At 36.4% G+C, this 25,618-nt stretch overlaps 1 protein-coding gene and 1 long non-coding RNA gene across 22 annotated transcripts in view; one reads left to right on the top strand and one right to left on the bottom strand.

Annotated features, from left to right (window-relative positions):
* LOC141381591 (uncharacterized) overlaps nt 1–25,618 on the top strand; it is a 419,099-nt gene that overhangs the window by 368,735 nt on the left and 24,746 nt on the right. The gene's annotated exons all lie outside the window — the stretch shown is intronic.
* The window catches only part of tnnt2e (troponin T2e, cardiac), a 36,167-nt gene continuing 22,728 nt past the window's right edge, over nt 12,180–25,618 (bottom strand). For 9 of the 21 annotated variants that reach the window (XM_073946132.1, XM_073946135.1, XM_073946134.1 and 6 more), the window contains 7 exons: nt 22,170–22,286; nt 21,787–21,864; nt 21,570–21,683; nt 21,124–21,236; nt 19,964–20,054; nt 18,723–18,763; nt 12,180–12,966 (listed from right to left, as the gene is read on the bottom strand). In XM_073946132.1, the coding sequence (XP_073802233.1) occupies nt 12,921–12,966; nt 18,723–18,763; nt 19,964–20,054; nt 21,124–21,236; nt 21,570–21,683; nt 21,787–21,864; nt 22,170–22,286 (600 nt within the window). In that variant the 3' untranslated portion in view covers nt 12,180–12,920. Of the gene's footprint in view, nt 12,967–18,487; nt 18,764–19,963; nt 20,055–21,123; nt 21,237–21,569; nt 21,684–21,786; nt 21,865–22,169; nt 22,287–25,618 lie in introns of all 21 variants that reach the window. The other 12 variants (XM_073946137.1, XM_073946140.1, XM_073946139.1 and 9 more) reach the window with 4 other exon arrangements.

Below are 25,618 nucleotides of genomic sequence, written 5' to 3'. Positions count from 1 at the left end.
AAAAGCCACACCAAGTGCAGAAATGGAGAGTAACGCGACTCACCTGTAAGGGACTTTGCTTCGTTGGTTTAGTTTGTAGTGATGTTGTTGTAGTGTTTGTGTTCAGTCATTGCTCTCTCTCTCTCCTCTGCAGCAGTGAAGATACACACGTGTGTCTGTTGTGTTTCTGCTGCAGATCTTTGAGCTGCGCTCAACAGCTGACGCTCCTCCACACGCTCCTCCACATCCAGGCGGATTCACAGCTCCAGGAAAGGTATTTATGAGCTCATATTTCCAGTAGAGAGTCCAGAAAGTGTGTTTGTTGTGCTGCTGCTCTGTCGCGTGTTTGTTGGGGGAGGGACTTTCTGTGGAGAGCATGTGATTGGCCAGATTTGGTGTAGAGTCATCAGTAAAGTATGAGGAGACTTTAGAAGTAAATGATGATATTTTCCAGTGTTTAATTGTGTTTAGTGACATTTAAAGCCCCACAAGCAGCTGTAAGATATTTTGAAACATGTTCATGTGTCTGATTGAAGAATAAGCATGTTTTCCACATTTTGAATAGTGAAATATAATAATATATTCGCATATGATGCAGTTTACATTTATTTAAAATAATTTACATTTGATATGAATTATTTGTGTTTATTTAATTTTTTTTTTCAAAATGTGTAGAATGTGGTTATCCTCCCATTGGAGAAAGAAATGTGGGTTTATGTGTGTGGTGATGGTGCAGTGGTCAGAGCACACATCATGACATCTGAAGCTGTCACAGCACACCTGGGTTCAAATCCAAGAACTGCTGCTGCTTTTTACTGCTGAGATAATCAGAAAAAAACAAAGTATTGTTATGTTTGTGTTCCCCCGCCTCGTAATTTCCTTGCTATTTGTACTTTCATTGGTGTGAGCCACACATCGAGGTGGGTTTCGTACCCAGGCCTCTGCCGTAACCTTGTCCTCCGCAACCATATGTTCATCCACTAGCCCATCATGGCTTTCATGCTCCTTGGGCCTCTTTGTCTGACTGAATCCCAGCAAGTGACAGTAAAGTAAGCAATAGATGGGTTAGAACCCATGTCTCCTGTATGACAGTCTAAGGCTCATCCGCTGAGCCATGGGGCTCGACTTTTTGTAATGGTTGTTTTGTGAGTCAAATTACCAAGAAATTTGTCAAACCTTGGTCACGGTGGAAACAGTGATAAAGCCTCATTCAGAAACATTGTTCACCATCTAGACTCAGTGGCTCAAGTCATAAACTATTGATCTTTAATCAAGGAGACCCGGGTTCAAACCTCACTATGGCTAATGTCCATCTTGAACTCATTATACTGACCAGGAGCCCCTGATGATGGAACGAAACCCATGATGGGTGAATAAACACAAGTTCTCTGAGGAAGAGACTCATAAAGACAAGAGTTCAAATCTGACTTGTATCTCGATCTGGCAGAAATGAGATTCGATCCTTCACACTTCTAAATAGCAGGCGAACGCTCACCCTTTAAGCCACAGGGTTTGACATTTGGCAAAAGGTTTTTCATGGCCCAAATTACAAAGAAACATGTGTCAAACCATGGTCGTTATGAGAATAGTGATAAAGCCCCAATCTGACCTCTCCTTCACTGTCCAGACTCAGTGGTTCAGGTCTTAATGTGGTGAGCTTTAATCTAGGAGACCCGGGTTCAATCCTCACCATGGCTAATGTCCCACTGAGTTCATTATGTTCACCAAGATGATGGACGCTGATGTGAAACTAATGATGGTTGATGAGTGAATAAACACAAGTTCTCTGAGGAAGAGACTCATAAAGACAAGGGTTCAGATCTGACATATATCTTGTTTTATTGAATCAGCTCACACACAGGTCAGCAGTCCAACATCAGTTCCAGCAAGTGCTCAGACATGGAGATCTGTGGCTCTGTGGTAAGAGCGCTGCCCCATGGCTTCAGGGGTTGCTGGTTCAAGGCCAGCCAGAACTCTGCGATATGAGTGAATGGTGAGTGAGTGTGAGGCGCGCCTGAAGAAGGGGGGATACCAGTTCGGTCTCCCCCTGGAGCTTCCGGAGCCGTGTCCAGCAGGGGTTATACTTTACAGCCCTGCAAAAAAATTTAAAATGAACTGTATAAAAATTCTGGACCTTCGTCCCTTCCCCACCCGTTTCGGTTACCATCATTTACTTTGTAGAGGAGTGACCCTCCACAAAGCAAATGATGGTAACCGACATGTGGAACAGACACACACACAACCAATCACACACATGATCTACATCACCTGTGCAGCAGCAGATGATCATCATCAGTACAGTCAGTGTCTGTCCACTCGTCTCTGCTTCTGTTCAACAGACTTACAGTCCACAACACTTCACTGATCCTGTAGAGTCGACACACAAACAAACACATTATTACACACACACTGAATATCTGATCTAACAATAGACAAATAGACAAATATTACATATGTATCAAGTATTGCGCCCTCCTGTGGAGATTTCTCTGAACTACACTTTTGCAAATCTTGAATCTACTGAATTTAAAATATTCGCCCTCTTGTGGGGATTTTTGTGGACTGCACTGCTGCCGCTCTAAAATAATAAAGGTTTCTCCCTCCTGTGGAGATATTTCTGAATTACACCACTGCGAACTTGATGAATTTAAAATGTTCGCCCTCGTGTGGTGATTTTGGTGAATGACACCAGTGCATATCTAATAGTGTGAATTTAAACATGTCGCCCTCCTGTGGAGATATTTCTGAATTACACCTTTGCAGTTCAGTTGATTTGAAAGATTGTGCTGATGTTTTTCCTGAACTTCAGCACAGCAAATGTAAAGCACTGAGATTTCACCTTCGTGTGGCGCAGCTGTAGTTCTGTGTATTTTCTTCCACTGATGCTGACAACCAGAAACATTTTAATGTGTAAAAGGAAGCAGAAAGTCTTGAGGTTTAAACTAAAAAGTAATTATTATTAAATAGAGTCTTATCATCAAATGCTAAATATCACACAGTTTTTATGGAGATCTTCAAATGACAGCGAGGCTTGAGTAAACTGAGGTCATCGTGAGCACAGTTCTGCTTCCTGTTGAAGCGAGTCGTTTTCTGTCTTCATCTGTTTCAGGAAGGATCAAAATCTGTTCTTGTTGACTTTATTATTATGATTATTTGAATCAGTTTTTAATCTTTGACATGATTTTGATCAGTGACTGAAGTTAAACATGACCTAATGCAGTGATGTGTTCAGCTGAAGCGTCTGTGTCTGTCAAATCTCTATTTTCAGGATCTGGGTAATTCTTCAACTACGAGCACTTTTATGTCCTTTGATCAAATATCCAAACATATATATAATTTTGTTCAAATTCTTCTTTCTTTGTCAAACTAACAATAAAACCTACTTAAAAATGTAAAACCAAAACAAAATGAAGGTAAATAAGAGTGTTTTGTATATATGAATGGCTTGTATCAATTCAAAGCTAATCGGTGAAGCTATTTTTCATTATTTTCACAATAAACTGTTGAAATGTCATTTCCATCACCACACACATTATTAAAAACATTTAAAAAGTTCTCATCACACAATAAAGTGTATTCACAATGTATGAGTTCACGCTCTATTTAATATACAAATTCAGTTTATTTATTTTCTAATAAGCTCTTAACCAAATTAATATTAAGTTTTAGAGTGTGACAGGTGTACAATTCAGCACACAACTAATTTATTTCACTGACAAATGTATAATTATTATCGATATTGTGGAAATATTTGGTTAAACTAGATACAAAAATGATCTTAGACAATGTTTGACTGCCATCATTTATGTCATTTACAAATATAAGCAGTATATTGAGATGTGCTGGAATTGACATTTGTTCAGTTCACGATGGAGAAAATGTTTCTCTTCTTATCTGAGTTTGTCCTCTTACAGATCTTCAAACTAGACAAAGTGTTTAAACTTATGAGGCTATGTTACGTTAATTTTGAACAAGTTTTTTTACTCAACTTCACAAGGCTAAAAGTGCCCGTAGTTGAAGAATGGCCCATCTACCAAGCCAGGTCAGAGGTCATGGAGAGCTCTCGAGGGGAACTGGATTCCTGGTGGATTAAAACAACTGATTCCTGAGTTTTTCTATTTTATGTTTAAATTCTCTGTAAAGTAATTTTCTTTGTATGCAGGAGAGATTTTCTGTCTTACTGTAAGGCAGGGAGATCCACCAGCGAACTCAATGCCAGTGTGAAGCCCTCCTGCCGCAGAACCACAAACTATCTCCAGTAAATTATTTTAATTTCATTGAATCTGCGGCTCAGAGTCTTCTCTTGATCTGACACAGCAGTCGTTTTGGTCTCAACTGTTCATTTCCCTCCTAACAATGTCAAAATAATTATTAAAGCACATACTCAATCATCTAATCATTCATGGGTCATTATTTGTGCTCACTTTATATTGAACTTCAGCACAAATGCTTGATTAACAATGTGGAAATATCAAACCAATACGAATGTAATGTGAAACCTGAATATTAGCCTGTAGGTAATTAATGCGCCACTCATCAATAAAGACACATAGAACTTGTTTGACGAGCTCTTATATTGGGGATGCAGAATGTCTTCATTGCTTACAGATTTAATTGACGCAGACACAAATGATAATTTTACCAACAAAAATACGAACACATTTCCTTCACTAAATGCCTTATAAAGATGACTGGCTGCTTTATTTTTAATCCTAAATTGTATTAAGCCGTTCAATAAGTTTTAAATTATGAGTACTTCTGTTGCTGAATGAAAACGCAATGAGTGGATGTAAAAAATCTTGTGAATTCTACAAGAGGCATATTTGGTCAGTCTTTCTCCAATAGTATCTGCATGCAGACTTGGATTTGCAAACTGAGACTGCATATATTAGACTTACAATGTCAGACGCTGCACTCAATGGAGCTAGTTACGTCATTGTGAGGGGTGGGGTTAGGGGTGCGCTTTAAAGCGCAGATCCCATTCGCTCCACTAGGCGGAATCAGCGAGCTGCTCTTTTAGCCTGAACACCTTTGACAACAGCAACACCAGATCAGCACAGGTACACCGTTTTACTGGCATCAAGTTGAGCTCCAGCAGATGACAGCTCAGTGACAGACTCATAATGTCAGTCAACAGCAGATATTACAGCCCGACAGCGAAGAAAAGCCACACCAAGTGCAGAAATGGAGAGTAACGCGACTCACCTGTAAGGGACTTTGCTTCGTTGGTTTAGTTTGTAGTGATGTTGTTGTAGTGTTTGTGTTCAGTCATTGCTCTCTCTCTCTCTCTCCTCTGCAGCAGTGAAGATACACACGTGTGTCTGTTGTGTTTCTGCTGCAGATCTTTGAGCTGCGCTCAACAGCTGACGCTCCTCCACACGCTCCTCCACATCCAGGCGGATTCACAGCTCCAGGAAAGGTATTTATGAGCTCATATTTCCAGTAGAGAGTCCAGAAAGTGTGTTTGTTGTGCTGCTGCTCTGTCGCGTGTTTGTTGGGGGAGGGACTTTCTGTGGAGAGCATGTGATTGGCCAGATTTGGTGTAGAGTCATCAGTACAGTATGAGGAGACTTTAGAAGTAAATGATGATATTTTCCAGTGTTTAATTGTGTTTAGTGACATTTAAAGCCCCACAAGCAGCTGTAAGATATTTTGAAACATGTTTATGTGTCTGATTGAAGAATAAGCATGTTTTCCACATTTTGAATAGTGAAATATAATAATATATTCGCATATGATGCAGTTTACATTTATTTAAAATAATTTACATTTGATATGAATTATTTGTGTTTATTTAATTTTTTTTTTCAAAATGTGTAGAATGTGGTTATCCTCCCATTGGAGAAAGAAATGTGGGTTTATGTGTGTGGTGATGGTGTAGTGGTCAGAGCACACATCATGACATCTGAAGCTGTCACAGCACACCTGGGTTCAAATCCAAGAACTGCTGCTGCTTTTTACTGCTGAGATAATCAGAAAAAAACAAAGTATTGTTATGTTTGTGTTCCCCCGCCTCGTAATTTCCTTGCTATTTGTACTTTCGTTGGTGTGAGCCACACATCGAGGTGGGTTTCGTACCCAGGCCTCTGCCGTAACCTTGTCCTCCGCAACCATATGTTCATCCACTAGCCCATCATGGCTTTCATGCTCTTTGGGCCTCTTTGTCTGACTGAATCCCAGCAAGTGACAGTAAAGTAAGCAATAGTTGGGTTAGAACCCATGTCTCCTGTATGGCAGTCTAAGGCTCATCCACTGAGCCATGTGGCTTGACATCTGGTGATGGTTGTTTTGTGAGCCAAATTAGAAAGAAATATTTGTCATACTTTGGTCATGATGAAAACAGTGATAAAGCCTCATTCTGACTCGAGGTTATCTGTCTGGACTCAGTGGCTCAGTTCATAAAGTGTTGATCTTTAATCAAATAGACCCGGGTTCAAACCTCACTTTGGCTGGTGTCCATCTTGACATCATTATGTTCATCAACAGCATCCGAACAGTTCAAACAGAGCAGTATGTGAACCCAAAGATGAGTGATTAAACCACAAGTTCTCTGAGGAAGAGACTCATAAAGAGAGATGCGGGATACGATCCTTCATTCATCTGTATGGCAGTCGAACGCTCATCCACTGAGCCACTGGGTTTGACATTTGGTGACAGGTTTTCCGTGGGCCAAATTACAAAGAAATTTGCCAAACCTTGGTCGTGGTGAAATTAGTGATAAAGCCCCATTCAGATACTTACTTCACTGTCTAGACTCAGTGGCTCAAGTCCTAAAGTGTGGAGCCTCAAACAAGGAGACCCGGGTTCAAACCTCACTATGACTAATATTCAGCTGAGTTCATTTTATTCACCAAGAGCTCATGATCACTAGACTTTAAAGTAGAAAGTCACAGTGTTGCTGAGATGGAGTCATGGGTTTAAATCCCACTTCTATCAACCTCAATGCTGACGTTACAGTGTTTTCATACAACACAGACACAACTTATGAACAGTAAGGTGAAATTAAGTGGATGAGTGAATAAACACAAGTTCTCTGAGGAAGAGACTCATAAAGACAAGAGTTCAATTCTGACGTATATATTGTTTTATTGAAACAGGTCAGCAGTGACATAAATTCCAGCAGGCATCCAGACAGGAGATCAGTGGCTCTGTGGTAAGATCGCTGCCCCATGACTTTAATGGTTGCTGGATCGATCCCAGCCGGATCTTTGCAATATGAGTGCACAGTGAGTGAGTTGTGCCTGGAGAGGTGGGGATACCAGTTCGGTCTCCCCCTGGAGCTTCCGGAGCCATGTCCAGCAGGGGTTATACTTCATTACTGCTGGAAAAAAATAAAATGTATATGTAATGAAAATCTTTGAACCTTCCTCACCTGTTTCGTTTACCATCATTTGCTTTCTAGAGGAGTGACCCTCCACAAAGTAACTGATGGTAACCAACGTAATTAGGGTAAGACAACACATGATCTACATCACCTGTGCAGCAGCAGATGATCATCATCAGTACAGTCAGTGTCTGTCCACTCGTCTCTGCTTCTGTTCAACAGACTTACAGTCCACAACACTTCACTGATCCTGTAGAGTCGACACACAAATCAACACATTATTACACACACTGAATATCTGATCTAACAATAGACAAATATACAAATATACATATGTATCAAATTATGCGCCTTCCTGTGGAGGTTTCTCTGAACTACACTTTTGCAAATATAATGAATTTAATTTATACTAAAACTTATGTATTTAATTACTATATAAATTAAAATATAATTAATATTCGCCCTCCTGTGGTGATTGTTGTGAACTGCACTGCTGCCAATTTAAAATAATGAAATTCAAACTATCACCCTCATGTGGAGATTTTGGTGAATTACACCATTGCAAATCTACTCTATTGACACATATTGCATAGTAAGTCTAACAGTAGACAGTTATACAAATAGAGAAGTGACCCTCCATAAAGACAATGATGGTAACCGAAATGTTTGGTAAATGACAAAACACACAAACAAGTTAGAAGTTTCACCTGTAGATAATTAGCTATCATTACATCCAATAGGGTAAAAGCTGAGCTGGTGTTCTAATGCTGATAAACTTCCGGCGACCTGTTATTGTGAGTTTTTTCCATTTTATACGACTCCTTTAACAGCATGGATGTTGTAATGTCATTAAAATACAATCAGTTAAATAGACTTTGGAATGCATTTAGTTGCTCAAGCGTAACACAAGACATAAAGCTGTTCACTCGCACGCACCCCTCAGAATCGGCAGGCTAGCGCAGAAGCTCCATTGAATATACTGTGGTAAAACAAATGCTCTTATTTTAAAGACATGGTGGGGAATATGTAATTTAAAGCAGTGCTTCTTGTGCAACCTGAGACCCACTTTATATCAGATATCACTCAGCCAGTGGAGATCGCTGACTTTTTAAAGAAAACAGACCTTAAACGCACAGATTTTGTGATGACATTCAGTTCACCGGAAGCACTTAACTCAGGTTACTGGCAAATTAAAAGTCCTATTAGCATACTTCGGGATATACCCCTTATCTGTCTAGTTGTACTGTCCACTTTGCTTGTATCTGTAAATAAACATACCCTTAACCCCAAATAGTATTGAAAGAATCAGTTATATATAACAATTAATTTATAAACAATGACATACACTTATAAATTAAAAAAAAATCAGAGCTTCACACAACTGACAACAAATTTAAACAAACATCAGTCTACTAGATTATAATATCGACAGTAAGATTACCACAACGGCAATAAAAAAACACAAGCATATGTCTTGCGTATTATTGTACTTTATAATATGACAAAGTTTTATTTCAGATAACGGTTTATGATCAATATAAATAATACACAATAACTATAGATGAATTTGTAAATGAAACCAAGTCTACAGTAACCTTTAACTTTAATGCTTCTATCGTACTTTAATATAAACTACATTCATGTGAAATGCAATTAAAATTTTAATTTAAACTTTACGTTAAATAGATTTTTTTAGGAATATGCAGCATTTAAAAAAACAGTAAGTATTTATATAATATTAATGTAATAAAGTAACATGACATAATTGGCTTGTATTATTATATAATATTGAATACTTTCTACCACACAAAATCATGTATTTATTCATATGCATCATCAGTAATATTTTCTACATAATAATACATAAATAAATGCAAAATCATTTAAATTAACTTTATTTTTTAAAATTTATAGAAGACATTTATAATTAATTTACTTAATAATTAGTACATTTGTTAATTTATTTGTATTTATTACCATGGTCAACAGTATATGGAGCATAACACAAGTTGCCTCTAAAGGAATGTGCGAATATAAAACCAACTAAGTTAAATTAACTTTTTTTTTGTAATTTATAGAATATTCATTCATTCATTCATTCATTCATTCATTTATTTTCTTGTCGGCTTAGTCCCTTTATTAATCCGGGGTCGCCACAGCGGAATGAACCGCCAACCTATCCAGCAAGTTTTTACGCAGCGGATGCCCCTTCCAGCCGCAACCCATCTCTGGGAAAATTTATAGAATATATTTATACTTAATTTACTTAATAATTAATAAATTAGTTCATTAGTTTATTTAATTTAGCCAGATAATCAACGGCTAAGCAAATGGAATAATTGAATGCGTGGTGAAGGTTTAGTGCAGATATATGCCTCTTTGCATGCCAGATGTATCATTCTTTGCAAGTTCCAAATATTAAAATCTTATTAGCAGGCAATGACTATTAAAGTACAACATCGCTTTACCGTCAAATAAATAGTGCCAATGTTGTTTTGAAGTCCTATTTACATGTGATTTCAGACCGAATATTCACAGTATCATGGTAAACAATATTTGGAGAATGTCGGAAGTTGTCAGTGAAGTTATATATTTAAAACTTATATATTGATTAACAATATTAATAATTTCATTTTTCAAATAGTGAAATCATATTAGCAGCCAATGGTCATCAAAGTACAACATTGTTTAAGGTCAAATAAATAGTGCTAATGTTGTTTTGAAGTCATATTTACATGTGATTTCAGACTACAAATTGAGGTAAAGTTGGTTTTATATTCACACATTCATTTATTTAGCAGTCTCTATATTGTTTACCATGAATATTCAGTAGGAATTAGCATGCGATTATGACTTTCAAACAACATTAACACTAACTCACTGTGAACAATGCTGTACTTTGATGGTCATTTGCGGCTAATATGATTTCCCTATTTGGAATATGCAAAGAATACTTTTCTGAAATTGTATTATTAAGTAGAATGTCTGAATATCCGAATATAAAACCAAAATTACCTCTATGGTAAACAATACATGGAGCATGTCGGAAGTTGTCCCTGAAGGAATGTGTGAATATAAAACCAACTTTAGCTTAATGCATTCACACATTCTGACTTTCCACCTAATAATATAGATAATTTCATTTTCCAAGTAGTGAAATCATATTAGCAGCCAATGATTAACAAAGTACAACATTGTTTAAGGTCAGATAAATAGTGCTAATGTTGTTTTGAAGTCATATTTACGTGATTTCAGGCCGACTATTGAAAGTACCATGGTAAACAATAAACAATATCAAGCAAAACAAGCAGTAAACAGTGTAGGGAGCATGCCACAAGCTGTCACTGAATGAATGTGCGAATATAAAACCAGCCCTACCTCAATATTAACATGATCATCATCAGATCGACGAATAAAAACAATGAACTTATAAGGTTAGGAACTGACCAGTGTTGCTCATTTCACCCAACAGAAATTCTCTTTAAGCTTAAAGTTACTTACCGGTGGTGCTTGACAGCTGCATTGTCTTTGCATCCACTGCATGTTATGAGTGATTTTGATAGCTGTCATTTGCAGGAACTGTATTAAAAACAATCTGCACGTGTTGTTGCGTCTGTCATCGAGCCCCATGTTGTTGTTGTTGTTGTTGTTGTTGTCATTGAAACCCTCTTCCCCCGTCTAGTGGAGCGGAGACAAAACTGAGCCTGTTTGCTGCCCTCCTGTGTTGAATTATTTGAATTACACTGCCGATGTTTTTCCATTGACTGATATGGAGGATCTTTTCAGATCGCCATCATGTGGTGAGTTGTGTGAATTACACTATTGATGCTTGTTTTTCCATTGATTGAAACAGAGAAACTTTTCTGATCCCCATCATGTGGTGAAGTTTGTGTATTACACTAATGCAGTTTATTTTTCCATTGACTGAAATAGAGGAACTTCTCTGATCGCCATCATGTGGTGAAGTGTGTGAGTTACACTACTGCTTATTTTTAATTTTTTTAATTTTTTTAATTAATTTACTATAATAGGGAATGTGTAAAACATATGCCAGAGTAGTTGGCGGTTCATTCTGCTGTGGTGAAGGTAAAAGAAGGAACGACTTTAATATAATAAAAAAATGGTTTATGATCCTAAATAATTAAATGATTGGCTTTTATCTATACTAATACTATACTACACATTCAATTATTCCACATGCTTTGCCCGTGATCTGGCTAAAATGAATAAATTAATGCATTTAAGTAAATAAATTAAATATTCTATACATTACAAAAATAATTTAGCATTTATTTACTTATTATTATTCAGAAAATATGGCTGATAATGCATTTAAATAAATAAAAATGATTTAGCATTTATTTACTTATTATTATTCAGAAAATATGGCTGATAATGCATTTAAATAAATAAAAATGATTTAGCCTTTATTTACTTATTATTATTCAGAAAATATGGCTGATAATGCATTTAAATAAATAAAAATGATTTAGCATTTATTTACTTATTATTATTCAAAAAATATGGCTGATAATGCATTTAAATACATAAAAATGATTTTGTTTAGTATAAATTATTCAATATTATTTAATAATACCAGGTAATATTGTCATATGACTTTGTGGATTCATATTATTTAAATATTTCCTGTTTTAAATGCTGCATATTAAAAAAAAAACTACAAATCAATTTAATGTAAAGTTTGAATTACAATATTAATTGCATTTCACATTAATATTGTATATATAAAAGCACTGTTTGGGAGATAATAAAAGACATACAAACATTACTTTAATACAAAAGTACTGTAAAAGACAACAAATTCACATTGTTTTGATTTATACTTAACAAGTAACTGGAGAAACCAGGACACATTGTAGACAATCTGACTCTTTTAATGTTGCAGGAATAAAACGAGTGCTCAATATAGAGAGGACTGCAGAATACTTGTGCATAACAAGCAGAAATACACGACATCAGTAGAGAGTATGCAACTTTTCTGTCTCCATAGTGCAGTAAAGCAGAGCGATGCGTCTGTCATGACCACATCTGCATACAGTTGAAGTCGAAATTATTCGCCCACCTGTGCTTTGTCTTTTTCAAATATTTCCCAAATGATGTTTAATGGAGCAAGACATTTTTCATAGTATTTCCTATAATATTTTTTCTCCTGGAGAATGTCTTATTTGCCTTATTTTGGCTTGAATAAAAGCAGTTTTTGAAACCATTTTAAGGTCAATATTATTAGCCCCTTAAGCAATATTTGTTTTCGACCATCTACAGAACAAACCATCATTAAATAACGACTTGCCTAAGTAGCCTAGTTAAGCCTTTAAATGTCACTTGAAGCTGAATACTAGTATCTTATGAAACATCTAGTCAAATATTACGTACTGTCATCATAGCACAGATAAAAGAAACCAGTTATCAGAAATGAGTTATTAAAACTATTATGTTTAAAAATAAAATCTCTCTGTTAAACAGAAATTGGGGCAAATCAAAAATATACAGGGGGGAAGGAAATAATTCAGGAGGGCTAATAACTCTGACTTCAACTGTATGTGATGAAGCAGATAAAGTCTTCTGGATCTCTGGAGCTCCTGGATCCGCCGTGCGTTTACCTCAGCCTGCCGCCAACCTTGCCCTTGCCACGACCTTTGGCACTGCGGAGGGAGAAAAATAATTATCAAGTTGTTTTATTTGGCTGCACATCACGACAATTGAGAAAATAACTGATCCGTTCAGATCTAATAAATGACTGGAATATGAGAAGAGCTATTAAAATGATTTCAATTATACTAATTAGGATGCTATTGCAGATCAGTATTGATGAGCTCATTTCTCTATTGCAGACCTGACCGCAGACGAATTATCTGAGCATAATTAATATTCACAACACAACAACAACAACCTCGCACTGTAAAAAAAATCATGGTTTTGTGGATTTAGTGATTCATGTTTTTGTTTTTCTCCATATATTTGTGCTATTGAATTGCTTTTTTTGGGTTGTTGTGCTGTCAAAAATGTAATAATTAGGCTATACGCTCAGATAAATAGTCTACCATCTTACATTTCTTACATTTTACCATAAGTTTCCAATTTTAATCTGACTGTTTCACCTCAAATATTTATCATATATTCACAGTGTGCAAGTAAATTAGCTAAACATCTCATATTTAATCATTTCTATAACACTGGGGTTGCTGTGCTGTCAATAATTGTATAATTAGGCTAAATGCTCAGATAAATAATCCATTACCTTATATTTCTCACATTTCACTTTACATTTCTTATTTTTATATAATTGTTCATCTGAAATGTTAGTCAAATATTCACAATGTGAAAGTAAATTAGCTAAAAATTTCATGTTTAATGATACATTTAATACTGGGGTTGTTGTGCCATTAAAAATTTAATAATTAGGCTATATGCTCAGATAAATAGTCTACGATTTTACATTTCTTTCATTTCACCATACGTTTCCAATTTTAATCTGTTTCACCTCAAATATTTATCATATGTTCACAGTGTGGAAGTAAATTAGCTAAATGTCTCATATTTAATAATTTCTATAACACTGGGGTTGTTGTGCTGTCAAGAATTGTATAATTAGGCTAAATGCTCAGATAAATAATCCATTACCTTAAATTTCCTACATTCACCTTGCATTTCTTGTTTTAATATGATTGTTTCACCTCAAATACAAGTCGTGTATTTACAATGTGGAAATAAATTAGCTAAATAGTTCATATTTAATAATATATTTAAGACTTAAGATTTTTGTGCTGTCAAGAATTGAATAATTAGGTTATACGCTCAGATAAATAATCTACGATCTTACATTTTTGACATTCCACCTTCCACTTTTTTTACTTTAATATAATTGTTTCCCCTCACAAATATAAGATATGTTGATTGGGCATTTCTTTATTTATTGCTCACTTGTTTTATTCTGAGAAGAGAGATCTGTTCATGCACTAAAGCTTAATTGTAACATGAAAACTCCAAAATTACATCAAGAAATGATTCACCTAAAATTTAGCACATCAGAATGAAATGTAAAATTCATCGACACGGACAACAAACATGTAATAAAACCTGAGACTACATGTGTAGTGTAGTTTTGACTATTCTACAAAAATGGCAGAACGCTGAATAAAAAAAGTCTGTTGTTAGAGACGCATGCACGTAAACGCAGCACTCATTCACACACAATCCATGCTGCAGTCCTGTTTTGTCCTTATGTGTTTCTTACCCTCTTCAATCAGCCTACAGATTCCATTTCCAGGAGCGAAATATTTATTATGAACTTACCGTTTCAGTGGGAGTCTCTCTCATTTATGACCAATCAATTTATTTTCAGTGCCCTTATTATGCTTTTTAAGAAATTGATTGTCATGTAGTGTGTAAAAGTAGCTGTTTGTGAAAGTAAACGCTCTGCACAGTTTCCAAGATCAAGTTCACAACAGATTGAACTATTAAAAGACTGCAAGAACTGCCGGGTGTAAGTTGTTGGTAATTCCAGTCTTATTACAGCAAAATTCTATGCTGGCTTTAATCAGATGGGCATAATGTCAGTCTGTGGATTTCATTGGGAATATGTACACAATGTGTAAGTGATCATGAATGACTGTAGTTGTAGATGACACTGGAAGAGTTTGGTTTGCAGAAGCAAATCTAATTTACAGGCACGTCTAAATGATGAGGACTTAAATAAGTATAGATATAGTTACTGTTCTGATATAGTTACTGTCGGAATAACTAACGTTTACTGCAATTCAGATGTGCTAATAAGTGTTTGGCTTCTGGCAAATAGTGCAAGTAGTCAACCACTCATAACATACTGGGTCATCTGACCAATCAGAGCTGAGTAGGGCCATCTGACCAATCAGTGTAGACGTACCTGGCCAATCAGAGCAAAGTAGGGCCATCAGCGTAGAGGTACCTGACCAATTACGTCAAAGTAGGGCCTTCTGAGCAATTAGTCTAGAGGTACGTGACCTATCAGAGCATAGTAGAGCCATCTGACCAATCAGTGTAGAGGTACGTGACCAATCAGAGCATTGTAGGGCCTTCTGAGCAATCAGTGTAGAGGCATGTGACCTATCAGAGCATAGTAGAGCCATCTGACCAATCAGTGTAGAGGTACGTGACCAATCAGAGCATCGTAGGGCCTTCTGAGCAATCAGTGTAGAGGTAAGTGACTAACCAGAGCATAGTAGGGTCATCCGACCAATCAGTGTAGAGGTACCAGATCAAGCAGAGCAAAGTAGGCCCATCTGACCAATCAGTGTAGGTACCTGACTATGCAGAGCAGAGTGGGGCCATCTCACCACTCAGTGTAGAAGTACCTGACCATGCAGAGCAGAGTAGGGCCCTCTGACCAATTAGTATAGAGGTATGTGACCAATCAGAGCATAGTAGGGCCATTTGACCAATCAGTCTAGAGGTACCTGACCAATCAGAGCAGAGTAAGGTCAACTGACCAATCAGAAAAGTGGTATCTGACCAACGGGAGCAGAGCAGGGCTAACTGACCAATCATAATAAAGGCATCTAACCAATCTGAGCAAAGTAGAGGCATCTGACCAATCAAACCCAATCAAAACCATATGACCAACCAACCAATCAAAATTGGTTTACATGACCACTCAGAGCGGAGTACGGGGCTATCTAACCGAGCAGAGCAGAGCAGGCTTTTAGAAAGACAAGTTTAGAGAGATTTAAATCAATAAAAAATTAAACATTTGAACTGATTCTAACTTGATTCTAACATACACAATGACAAAATGTACAATTTATTTTGGATGAATGTAAATCATTGTAGAAGACCTCTGAAACTAAACGAGAAACTTAACAGCATAATAGGGGCACTTTAAAAACATCCTCCCCAAATTCAGTTCATATTTATCTGCAGATATGATTGTGTTTACAACAAAACTCAAGTATTTTGTGTTGGTGAGAGCAAAGAAGGAGCCACTTAAACTGGTTCTATTAGGATCGAGTGTCAAAATCCTAAACGTTTCCCCGTTTGACCGAGGATTGAGCTGACCACATGCTCCTAGCTCGCTCCTGTCAAGATTATATGCTTTCATCAGGTCTAGAATCAGAAAGGAGCAGGGTCTGTTCAGCAGATCACCCCAAAACAGCTTCATCTTAAAGTTGGCATGAAATGAAGTTAAGTTTTCTGATATCATGATGTACATCTAATTGAAACAGTTATGAAATGAGAAAAAACGTAGGGCAATGAATGATTTGGATCTTTGGGAACTGATTGGACCATTGGAAGATGCTATCAACACGCACAAATAGCCCCGCCCTAAATGATGACTAGCCCGCCCCAAATTACTGCTATCCCAGCCCATAGATGACTGATAGCCCCGCCCCAAATTACTGCTATCCTTATCCTAGATGACAAATAGCCATGCCCTAGATTACTGATAGCCCAGCTCTAAATTATTGATAGCCCCGCCCTACATTACTGATAGCCCCGCCCTACATTACTGCTATCTCTGTTCTAGATGACTGATAGCCCTGTCCTAAATAACTAATAGCCCCACCCCAAATTACTGCTATTCCTGTCTTAGATGACTGATAGCCCCACCCCAAATGACTGCTATTCCTGTCCTAGATGACTGATAGCCCCACCCTAAATAATTGATAGCCCCACCCCAAATTACTGCTATCCCTGTCCTAGATGACTGATAGCTATGCCCTAGATTACTGATAGTGCTGGTCTGAATAACTGATAGTCCCACCCTGTATTACTGATAGCCCCGCCCTATATTACTGATAGCCCCGCCCCAAATGACTGCTAGCTCTGCCCTAAATGAATTATAGCTCCGTCCTAAAGACATTCCATGTGACAGGAAGTGAAGAAAATTCATTTCGAGGGAGGGAGGACAGGTTATGATGTTTGATTAAATATTTAAATCAAATTAAATTAAATAGGTCATGTAATATTAGCAGATGACTGATATCCACGCTCTAAATTCTGATAACCCTGCTCTAAATAACTGAGAGTCCCACCCCAAATTACTGCTATCTATGCCCTAGATGACTGATAGCCAGAGCCTAGATTACTGATAGCCCCGCCCTAAATAATTGAGAGTCCCGCCCCAAATGACTGCTATATATGCCCTAGATGACTGATAGCCAGAGCCTTGATTACTGATAGCCCCGCCCTAAATAATTGAGAGTCCTGCCCCAAATTACTGCTATCCGCGCCCTAAATAACTAATAGCACCGCCCCAAATTACTGCTATCCCTGTCCTAGATGACTGATAGCCATGCTCTATATAACTGCTATCCCTGCCCTACATTACTGATAGCCCTACCCCAGATGACTGCTAGCTCTGCCCTAAATGAATGATAGCCCCGCCCTAAAGACATTCCATGTGACCAGAAGTAGAGAAAAGTCATTTTGAGGGGGGGAGGACAGGTTAGGATAATTAATTACATTGTATGATGGCAAATTAAATTAAAAAGGGTTGTGTAATATTAGCAGAAGTAATATTTTTCATATATTATTTTACGAAGTTTTTAAAAGTACATCATAGCTCAATAATTAGTTAGTTTCATATAACGGAAACACTTATAAATGTTTGCTAGATTGTTCTTAGATGTAAAAATAAATAAATGATGGTAAATGTCTCTCGGTTGTCGTCATCTTTGACGATTTGGTTTATGATATTCACACTTCAGAACGTCCATTAAGTGGACATAGTGCGCATCAATGCTTCATGATTTTAACGGTGCAGTGTGGGAATTTTCTGGACATGAATGATCAGTGCACTGGAAGAATTTTGCAATTGAGACAGCATTTAAAATGACTAATAAGTGCACTCACAAGGGTGCTGGCTGAGACAACCCTATTTTTTATAACAAGCACTACTACATTGAAAAAATAGTTCAACTTTTTTTAAGTTGTAAGTTGTTGCAAACAATTAAATATGGGGCTGAATTTAAACAAACAAATTAAATGTATGTAATGTTAAACTTAACTTACTTGTTTAAATAATTGTTTCCAACCACTTACCTTAAAATAATTAGTAAATCCAATGAATCATTTGGATTTCATGCCGACTTTAATCTGTTTTACATCAACCCTCCCTCTACTTCCTCCCTCCAAGCCAGACCTGATTGAAAGCAGGGGAAAGTGACCAGTGTGGCTCAGGGTACTTACCTCTGGTGGTCTCGGACTCGAGCCAGAAGCTGAGTGATCTGTAAAGGGACACATACGGAAGCCTTGCTAAGCACAAATATCAATATGAGCAGGACGGGGGGAAACCTGAGGGGCGCAGACGTCCATCGCCTGATTTACAGTCTCCTGCTTCAGCTGCAGGCGTCCAGAGCCCAGACCCGACACAAATCTGACCAACAACAGGTACTGACAGCAAGGCTACACAACAGTTACTTACAACTTCTGTTGTTCATTGATTCGGGTCTGGAGAACATTCATCTGGAAGCAAGTCACAGTTTTAGACAGGCAGGCCATGGACCAGGCCTGTTTTCAGTGGGAATTATTCTATGGGCTCAATATGAAACTGTTTTACCTTCTTAATAGGGTATGTCGAGCTAGTGTACTAATAAACTTCCAGTGACCTGTTATTGTGAGTTTTTTCCATTTTATATGATTCCTTTTACAGCATGGATGTTGTAATGTCATTAAAATACAATCAGTTAAATAGACTTTGGCATTCATTTAGTTGCTAAAGCATAAAACGAGACAAAGGAGCATTTACTTGCACGCGCCCCTCAGAATCGGCAGACTAGCGTAGAAGCTCCATTGAATATACTGGGGTTAAATAAAGGCTCATATTATAAAGACATGGTGAGGGGAAATGTAATTTAAAGCAGTGCTTGTTGTACAATCTGAGACCCACTTTATATCAGATATCACTCAGCCAGTGGAGATCGCTGATTTTTAAAGCAAACTGACCTTAAATGCACAGATTTTGCTATGGCATTCAGTTCACCAGAAGCTCTTAATTAAGGTTATGACAAATTAAAAATCCTATAAGCATACTTCGGCATATACCCTATTCAGATATTTTGAAGGAAAACACATGTTTGGGCCGAATTGAAGCATCCTGCGTCAAGTCAAATTGACAAAAGTGATTTATTATGCATTGAACGCATATCAAATCCATGTAAAGTGTCTAGTTTAATGTTTTAAATATCTAATTAAAATAAATTGTCAAGAGTTTTGAACTCAGTGTTGAAGGTAATGAGTTCATTAAATATCTCATTACTTCAACTTATATGAAGTAAGTTCACAGCACTCATATAGATTGAATTTATAACTCAAATAGTTTGTAGCGATTGGTTTCCTCAAATGGTTTGAGTTATCTTATCTTATTGGGTTTACAATACTCAGTTGGTATGAGTTCTCTTCATTTATTGGGCTTTACTGTGCTCAAATTGCTTCGTGACTCAAATGGAGCAAGTTCACAGTACTTAAATAATTTGTTGCAATCGGTTTCCTCAAATGGTTTGAGTTACTTTAACCTTTTGCTTTTAGTGTAATAACCACATTTAAGATACACATGCCTGTTGTATCTTAAAAAATGTAAAAGGAAATTAAAAAAGGAGATAATTACTGTGATTCAGATCTGATACGCTATACACATTATTCTGTGATTTTCCGTTCGGTACTTACATCATATTTCTGCCTCTTGAGTTTCTCGCTGAGGTCAAACTTCTCGGCCTCCAACTGCATCATCCACTGCCACATTTCACTGGCCTTCTCCCTGTCGAATCCAGACAGATGCTTCATCAGACACTTTCACAGTTGAAGTCAAAATTATTAGCCCTCTGGTGAATTTCTTTTTCGAATATTTCCCTAATAATGTTTAACAGAGCAAGGAGTTTTTCACAGTATTTCCTATAATATTTTTTCCTCTGGAGAAAGAATAATTTGTTTTATTTTAGCAAGAATAAAAGCAGTTTTTACTTTTCAAAAAGCCATTTTAAGGTCAACATTATTAGTTCCCCTACGGAACATTTTTTTCAATTGTCTACAGAACAAACCATCTTGATACAATGACTTGCCTAATTAACATAGTTAAGCCTTTAAATGTCACTTAAAGCTGAATACTAGTATGAAGTATAAAAAATTATCTAGTAAAATGTTATGTACTGTCATTATTCCAGTGACGCTCCAGGGACAGACGAGTCTTCGCTGAGGCCAGCTTCCAGCCTCCACCGCTGAGGCTGCAGCTTTGCACAGGACTTTTGGCCAGTGGAGAAATTAAAATGGTCGTGCCCAACTGAGTCTGGTTTCTCTCAAGGTTTTTTTTCTTCACTCGCCTATCGGTGAAGTTTTTTTCCCCTCTCCGCTGTCGCCTCTAGCTTGCATGGTTTGGGATCGGTAGAGCTACGCATCGATGAATTTGCCTTCAGTGTTTGGACTCTCAGTAATGATCCTAAACCACACTGAACTGAGATAAACTGAACTGAACTTAAACACTAAAATACTGAACTACCCTGATCCAGTTACTATGACCATTTAAGTGAAGCTGCTTTGACACAATCTACATTATAAAAGTGCTACATAAATAAAGCTGAATTGAAAATGAATTGAATAATGGCAAAGATAATATAAATCAGTTATTAGAGATTAGTTATTAAAACTATTATGTTTAAAAATCGTTTTTTCAAACAAAATGATCGTTTTTTTCGGCTTTTCAACTAAATGTGTTGAAAAAAAATCTGCTCTCCGTTAAACATAAATTGGGGAAAGATTTATGTGGGCTAATTATTCTGACTTCAACTGCACACACACTGAATAATAGGAGGAGCTGATGTGAGGAGACTTACTTCAGTTTATCTTCAGAAAGATGATCGATGTTCAGTGGCTTCTTTCTCTCCGCCAGGATCTTCTTCTTCTTCTCTCTCTCTGTCTGTTTCTTTGCTCCTTTGCGGCCGTCGCCCTACAAGACAGAAAAAAGTTAATTAGGCAAGGTAGGGTTATAAGGCAAGTCATTAATGATGGTTTGTTCTGTAGACACTCGAGAAAAAAATGCTTAAGGGAACTAATAATATTGACCTTAAAATGATTTAAAAAATTAAGAACTGCTTTTATTCTAGCCCAAATAAAACAAAGAAGACTTTCTCTAGAAGAAAAAAACATTATTGGAAATACTGTGAAAAATCCCTTGCTCTGTTAAACATCATTTGGGAAATATTTCAAAAAAAGTAAGTCACAGGAGCTCTAATAATTTTGAGTTCAGCTGCATATCAATGATTTTCTACTTAATTCAGACCTTCTGCTGGATTCCTCCATACTGGTGTGTCATGTTGGTGAGGGCCTTCTTCTTCTTGGCATCTTCATCGTGTTTCTTCCTCTGTTCCTCTTGCTCTCGCCTCTCTTTTTCTTCCTGTGGAGAAGTGATGAAAGAAGTTTTACTTGATTGACCTGTCATTTCTCTTCTAGCCCACAAGAATGTCTGCTTGCTATTGGCTGAAGGAAGTGTCACTCACGGCCAGACGGGCCTGTCTCTCCTTCTCTTTCTCTGCACGGATTCTCTGCTGCTCTGCCCTCTCGCCGCGCCGCTTCTCCTGCACAAAACAGAGACACACATCACAATCCATGACAGAAATACTCACTTTAGTTCATCCCATTCACCTATACCACATGCCTTTGGACTGTGGGGGAAACCGGAGCACCCGGAGGAAACCCACACCAACACAGGGAGAACATGCAAACTCCACACAGAAATGCTAATTGGGAAAATCCCTTTTCTTTTGTACTTTATTCTTTTGTAAAATTATATTGCAATCAATGTCAGTGAAGTAACCACACATGGTTCTTCACACAAAGGGTCCTGAAAAGTAAGTGTTTTCCCAGATTAAGCTGGACTTACGATTCTGTTGACCAGCGCGATCAGTTCTTCTTCATCTTTCTTCCTCTGGATGAAATGAGCCTCGATCAGAGACTGAAGCTCAGATAAATCCTTCTCCTGACGCTTTCTGTGGATGTCCTGTTACACACAGATGCATACTATCAGTTCAATTCAATTCAATTCAAGTTTATTTGTATAGCGCTTTTCACAGTAATTATTGTTCCAAACCAGCTTTAAAATGGTGCACATTATTGCATAACCATCAAATTCGGAAAAGCTAACGTTATTAGTTACCATAACTTATTTAGTTACTGTAAACTTTACCTAATTATCTAGTAACTAATATCCTTTACCAGTTAAAGTTATATATAAACATAGTTAACCTGCAGTTCAATAAAGTGTGTTTGTTGTGTTTGTGTATTAAGGATATCTATCTATCTATCTATCTATCTATCTATCTATCTATCTATCTATCTATCTATCTATCTATCTATCTATCTATCTATCTATCTATCTATCTATCTATCTATCTATCTATCTATCACACACACATGACCTTTGACCTATAACCTAAACAACAAATAAATGTCAATCATGTCGTTACACATATTATTAATGTTTTATTTCCCACCTAAAAGGAATAAATTGATGCCATCTACCTGTAGATACGTAGATGAAGAGGCGCCCTCTAGTGTACCTAGGGTGATAATGGTCTGTGTTCGAACTGGCTAAAATGTGTAATGACGTTAGCCGTTTCAAACATAACAGGGGGCGCTAAACTGCGGTTTTCTCTGTGTTATTATCTATGATGTTTAACAGAGTAAATGAATGTTCACAGTATGTCTGATAATGTTTTTTTCTTCTGGATAAAGTCTTATTTGTTTTATTTTGGCAGTAATAAAAGCAGTTTTAAATAAATAATTATTTTAAAATTAATTATAAGGTCACTAATTATCTCCTATAAGCAATATATATTTTTTCAATGGTCTCCAGAACAAACCATCGTTATACAATAACTTGACTAATTACCCTGACCTGCCTAGTTAACCTAATTAACCTGGTGAAGAATTTACATGTCACTTTAAGCTGTATATCTATCTATCTATCTATCTATCTATCTATCTATCTATCTATCTATCTATCTATCTATCTATCTATCTATCTATCTATCTATCTATCTATCTATCTGTCTGTCTGTCTATCTGTATATCTCTATCTGTATATCTATCTATCTATCTATCTATCTATCTATCTATCTATCTATCTATCTATCTATCTATCTATCTATCTATCTATCTATCTATCTATCTATCTATCTATCTATCTATCTATCTATCCATCCATCCATCCATATCTATCTATCTATCTATCTATCTATCTATCTATCTATCTATCTATCTATCTATCTATCTATCTATCTATCTATCTATCTATCTATCTATCTATCTATCTATCTATCTATCACACACACATGACCTTTGACCTATAACCTAAACAACAAATAAATGTCAATCATGTCGTTACACATATTATTAATGTTTTATTTCCCACCAATAAGGAATAAATTGATGCCATCTACCTGTAGATACGTAGATGAAGAGGCGCCCTCTAGTGTACCTAGGGTGATAATGGTCTGTGTTCGAACTGGCTAAAATGTGTAATGACGTTAGCCGTTTCAAACATAACAGGGGGCGCTAAACTGCGGTTTTCTCTGTGTTATTGTCTATGATGTTTAACAGAGTAAATGAATGTTCACAGTATGTCTGATAATGTTTTTTTTTTCTTTTGGATAAAGTCTTATTTGTTTTATTTTGGCATTAATAAAAGCAGTTTTAAATAAATAATTTTTTTTAAATTAATTTTAGGGTCACTAATTATCTCCTATAAGCAATATATATTTTTTCAATGGTCTCCAGAACAAACCATCATTATACAATAACTTGACTAATTACCCTGACCTGCCTAGTTAACCTAATTAACCTGGTGAAGAATTTACATGTCACTTTAAGCTGTATATCTATCTATCTATCTATCTATCTATCTATCTATCTATCTATCTATCTATCTATCTATCTATCTATCTATCTATCTATCTATCTATCTATCTATCTATCTATCTATCTATCTATCTATCTATCTATCTATCTATCTATCTATCTATCAGTCTGTCTGTCTGTCTGTCTGTCTGTCTGTCTGTCTGTCTGTCTGTCTGTCTGTCTGTCTATCTATCTATCTATCTATCTGTCTGTCTGTCTGTCTGTCTATCTGTATATCTCTATCTGTATATCTATCTATCTATCTATCTATCTATCTATCTATCTATCTATCTATCTATCTATCTATCTATCTATCTATCTATCTATCTATCTATCTATCTATCTATCTATCTATCTATCCATCCATCCATCCATCCATCCATCCATCCATATCTATCTATCTATCTATCTATCTATCTATCTATCTATCTATCTATCTATCTATCTATCTATCTATCTATCTATCTATCTATCTATCTATCTATCTATCTATCTATCTATCTATCTATCTATCTATCTATCTATCATCACACACACATGACCTTTGACCTATAACCTAAACAACAAATAAACGTCAATCATGTCGTTACACATATTATTAATGTTTTATTTCCCACCCATAAGGAATAAATTGATGCCATCTACCTGTAGATACGTAGATGAAGAGGCGCCCTCTAGTGTACCTAGGGTGATAATGGTCTGTGTTCGAACTGGCTAAAATGTGTAATGACGTTAGCCGTTTCAAACATAACAGGGGGCGCTAAACTGCGGTTTTCTCTGTGTTATTATCTATGATGTTTAACAGAGTAAATGAATGTTCACAGTATGTCTGATAATGTTTTTTTTCTTTTGGATAAAGCCTTATTTGTTTTATTTTGGCATTAATAAAAGCAGTTTTAAATAAATAATTTTTTAAAAATTAATTTTAGGGTCACTAATTATCTCCTATAAGCAATATATATTTTTTCAATGGTCTCCAGAACAAACCATCATTATACAATAACTTGACTAATTACCCTGACCTGCCTAGTTAACCTAATTAACCTGGTGAAGAATTTACATGTCACTTTAAGCTGTATATCTATCTATCTATCTATCTATCTATCTATCTATCTATCTATCTATCTATCTATCTATCTATCTATCTATCTATCTATCTATCTATCTATCTATCTATCTATCTATCTATCTATCTATCAACTGTCTGTCTGTCTGTCTGTCTGTCTATCTATCTATCTGTATATCTATATCTATCCATCCATCCATCCATCCATCCATCCATCCATCCATCCATCCATCTATCTGTATATCTATCTATCTATCTATCTATCTATCTATCTATCTATCTATCTATCTATCTATCTATCTATCTATCTATCTATCTATCTATCTATCTATCTATCTATCTATCTATCTAAATTGTCAGTCTTCTTT

Source organism: Danio rerio, chromosome 4 (assembly GCF_049306965.1).
Source record: "Danio rerio strain Tuebingen ecotype United States chromosome 4, GRCz12tu, whole genome shotgun sequence".
Lineage (NCBI taxonomy): Eukaryota > Metazoa > Chordata > Actinopteri > Cypriniformes > Danionidae > Danio > Danio rerio.
The sequence above is the reverse complement of the archived record's forward strand: the minus strand, read 5'-3'. Positions and strand labels throughout refer to the sequence as shown.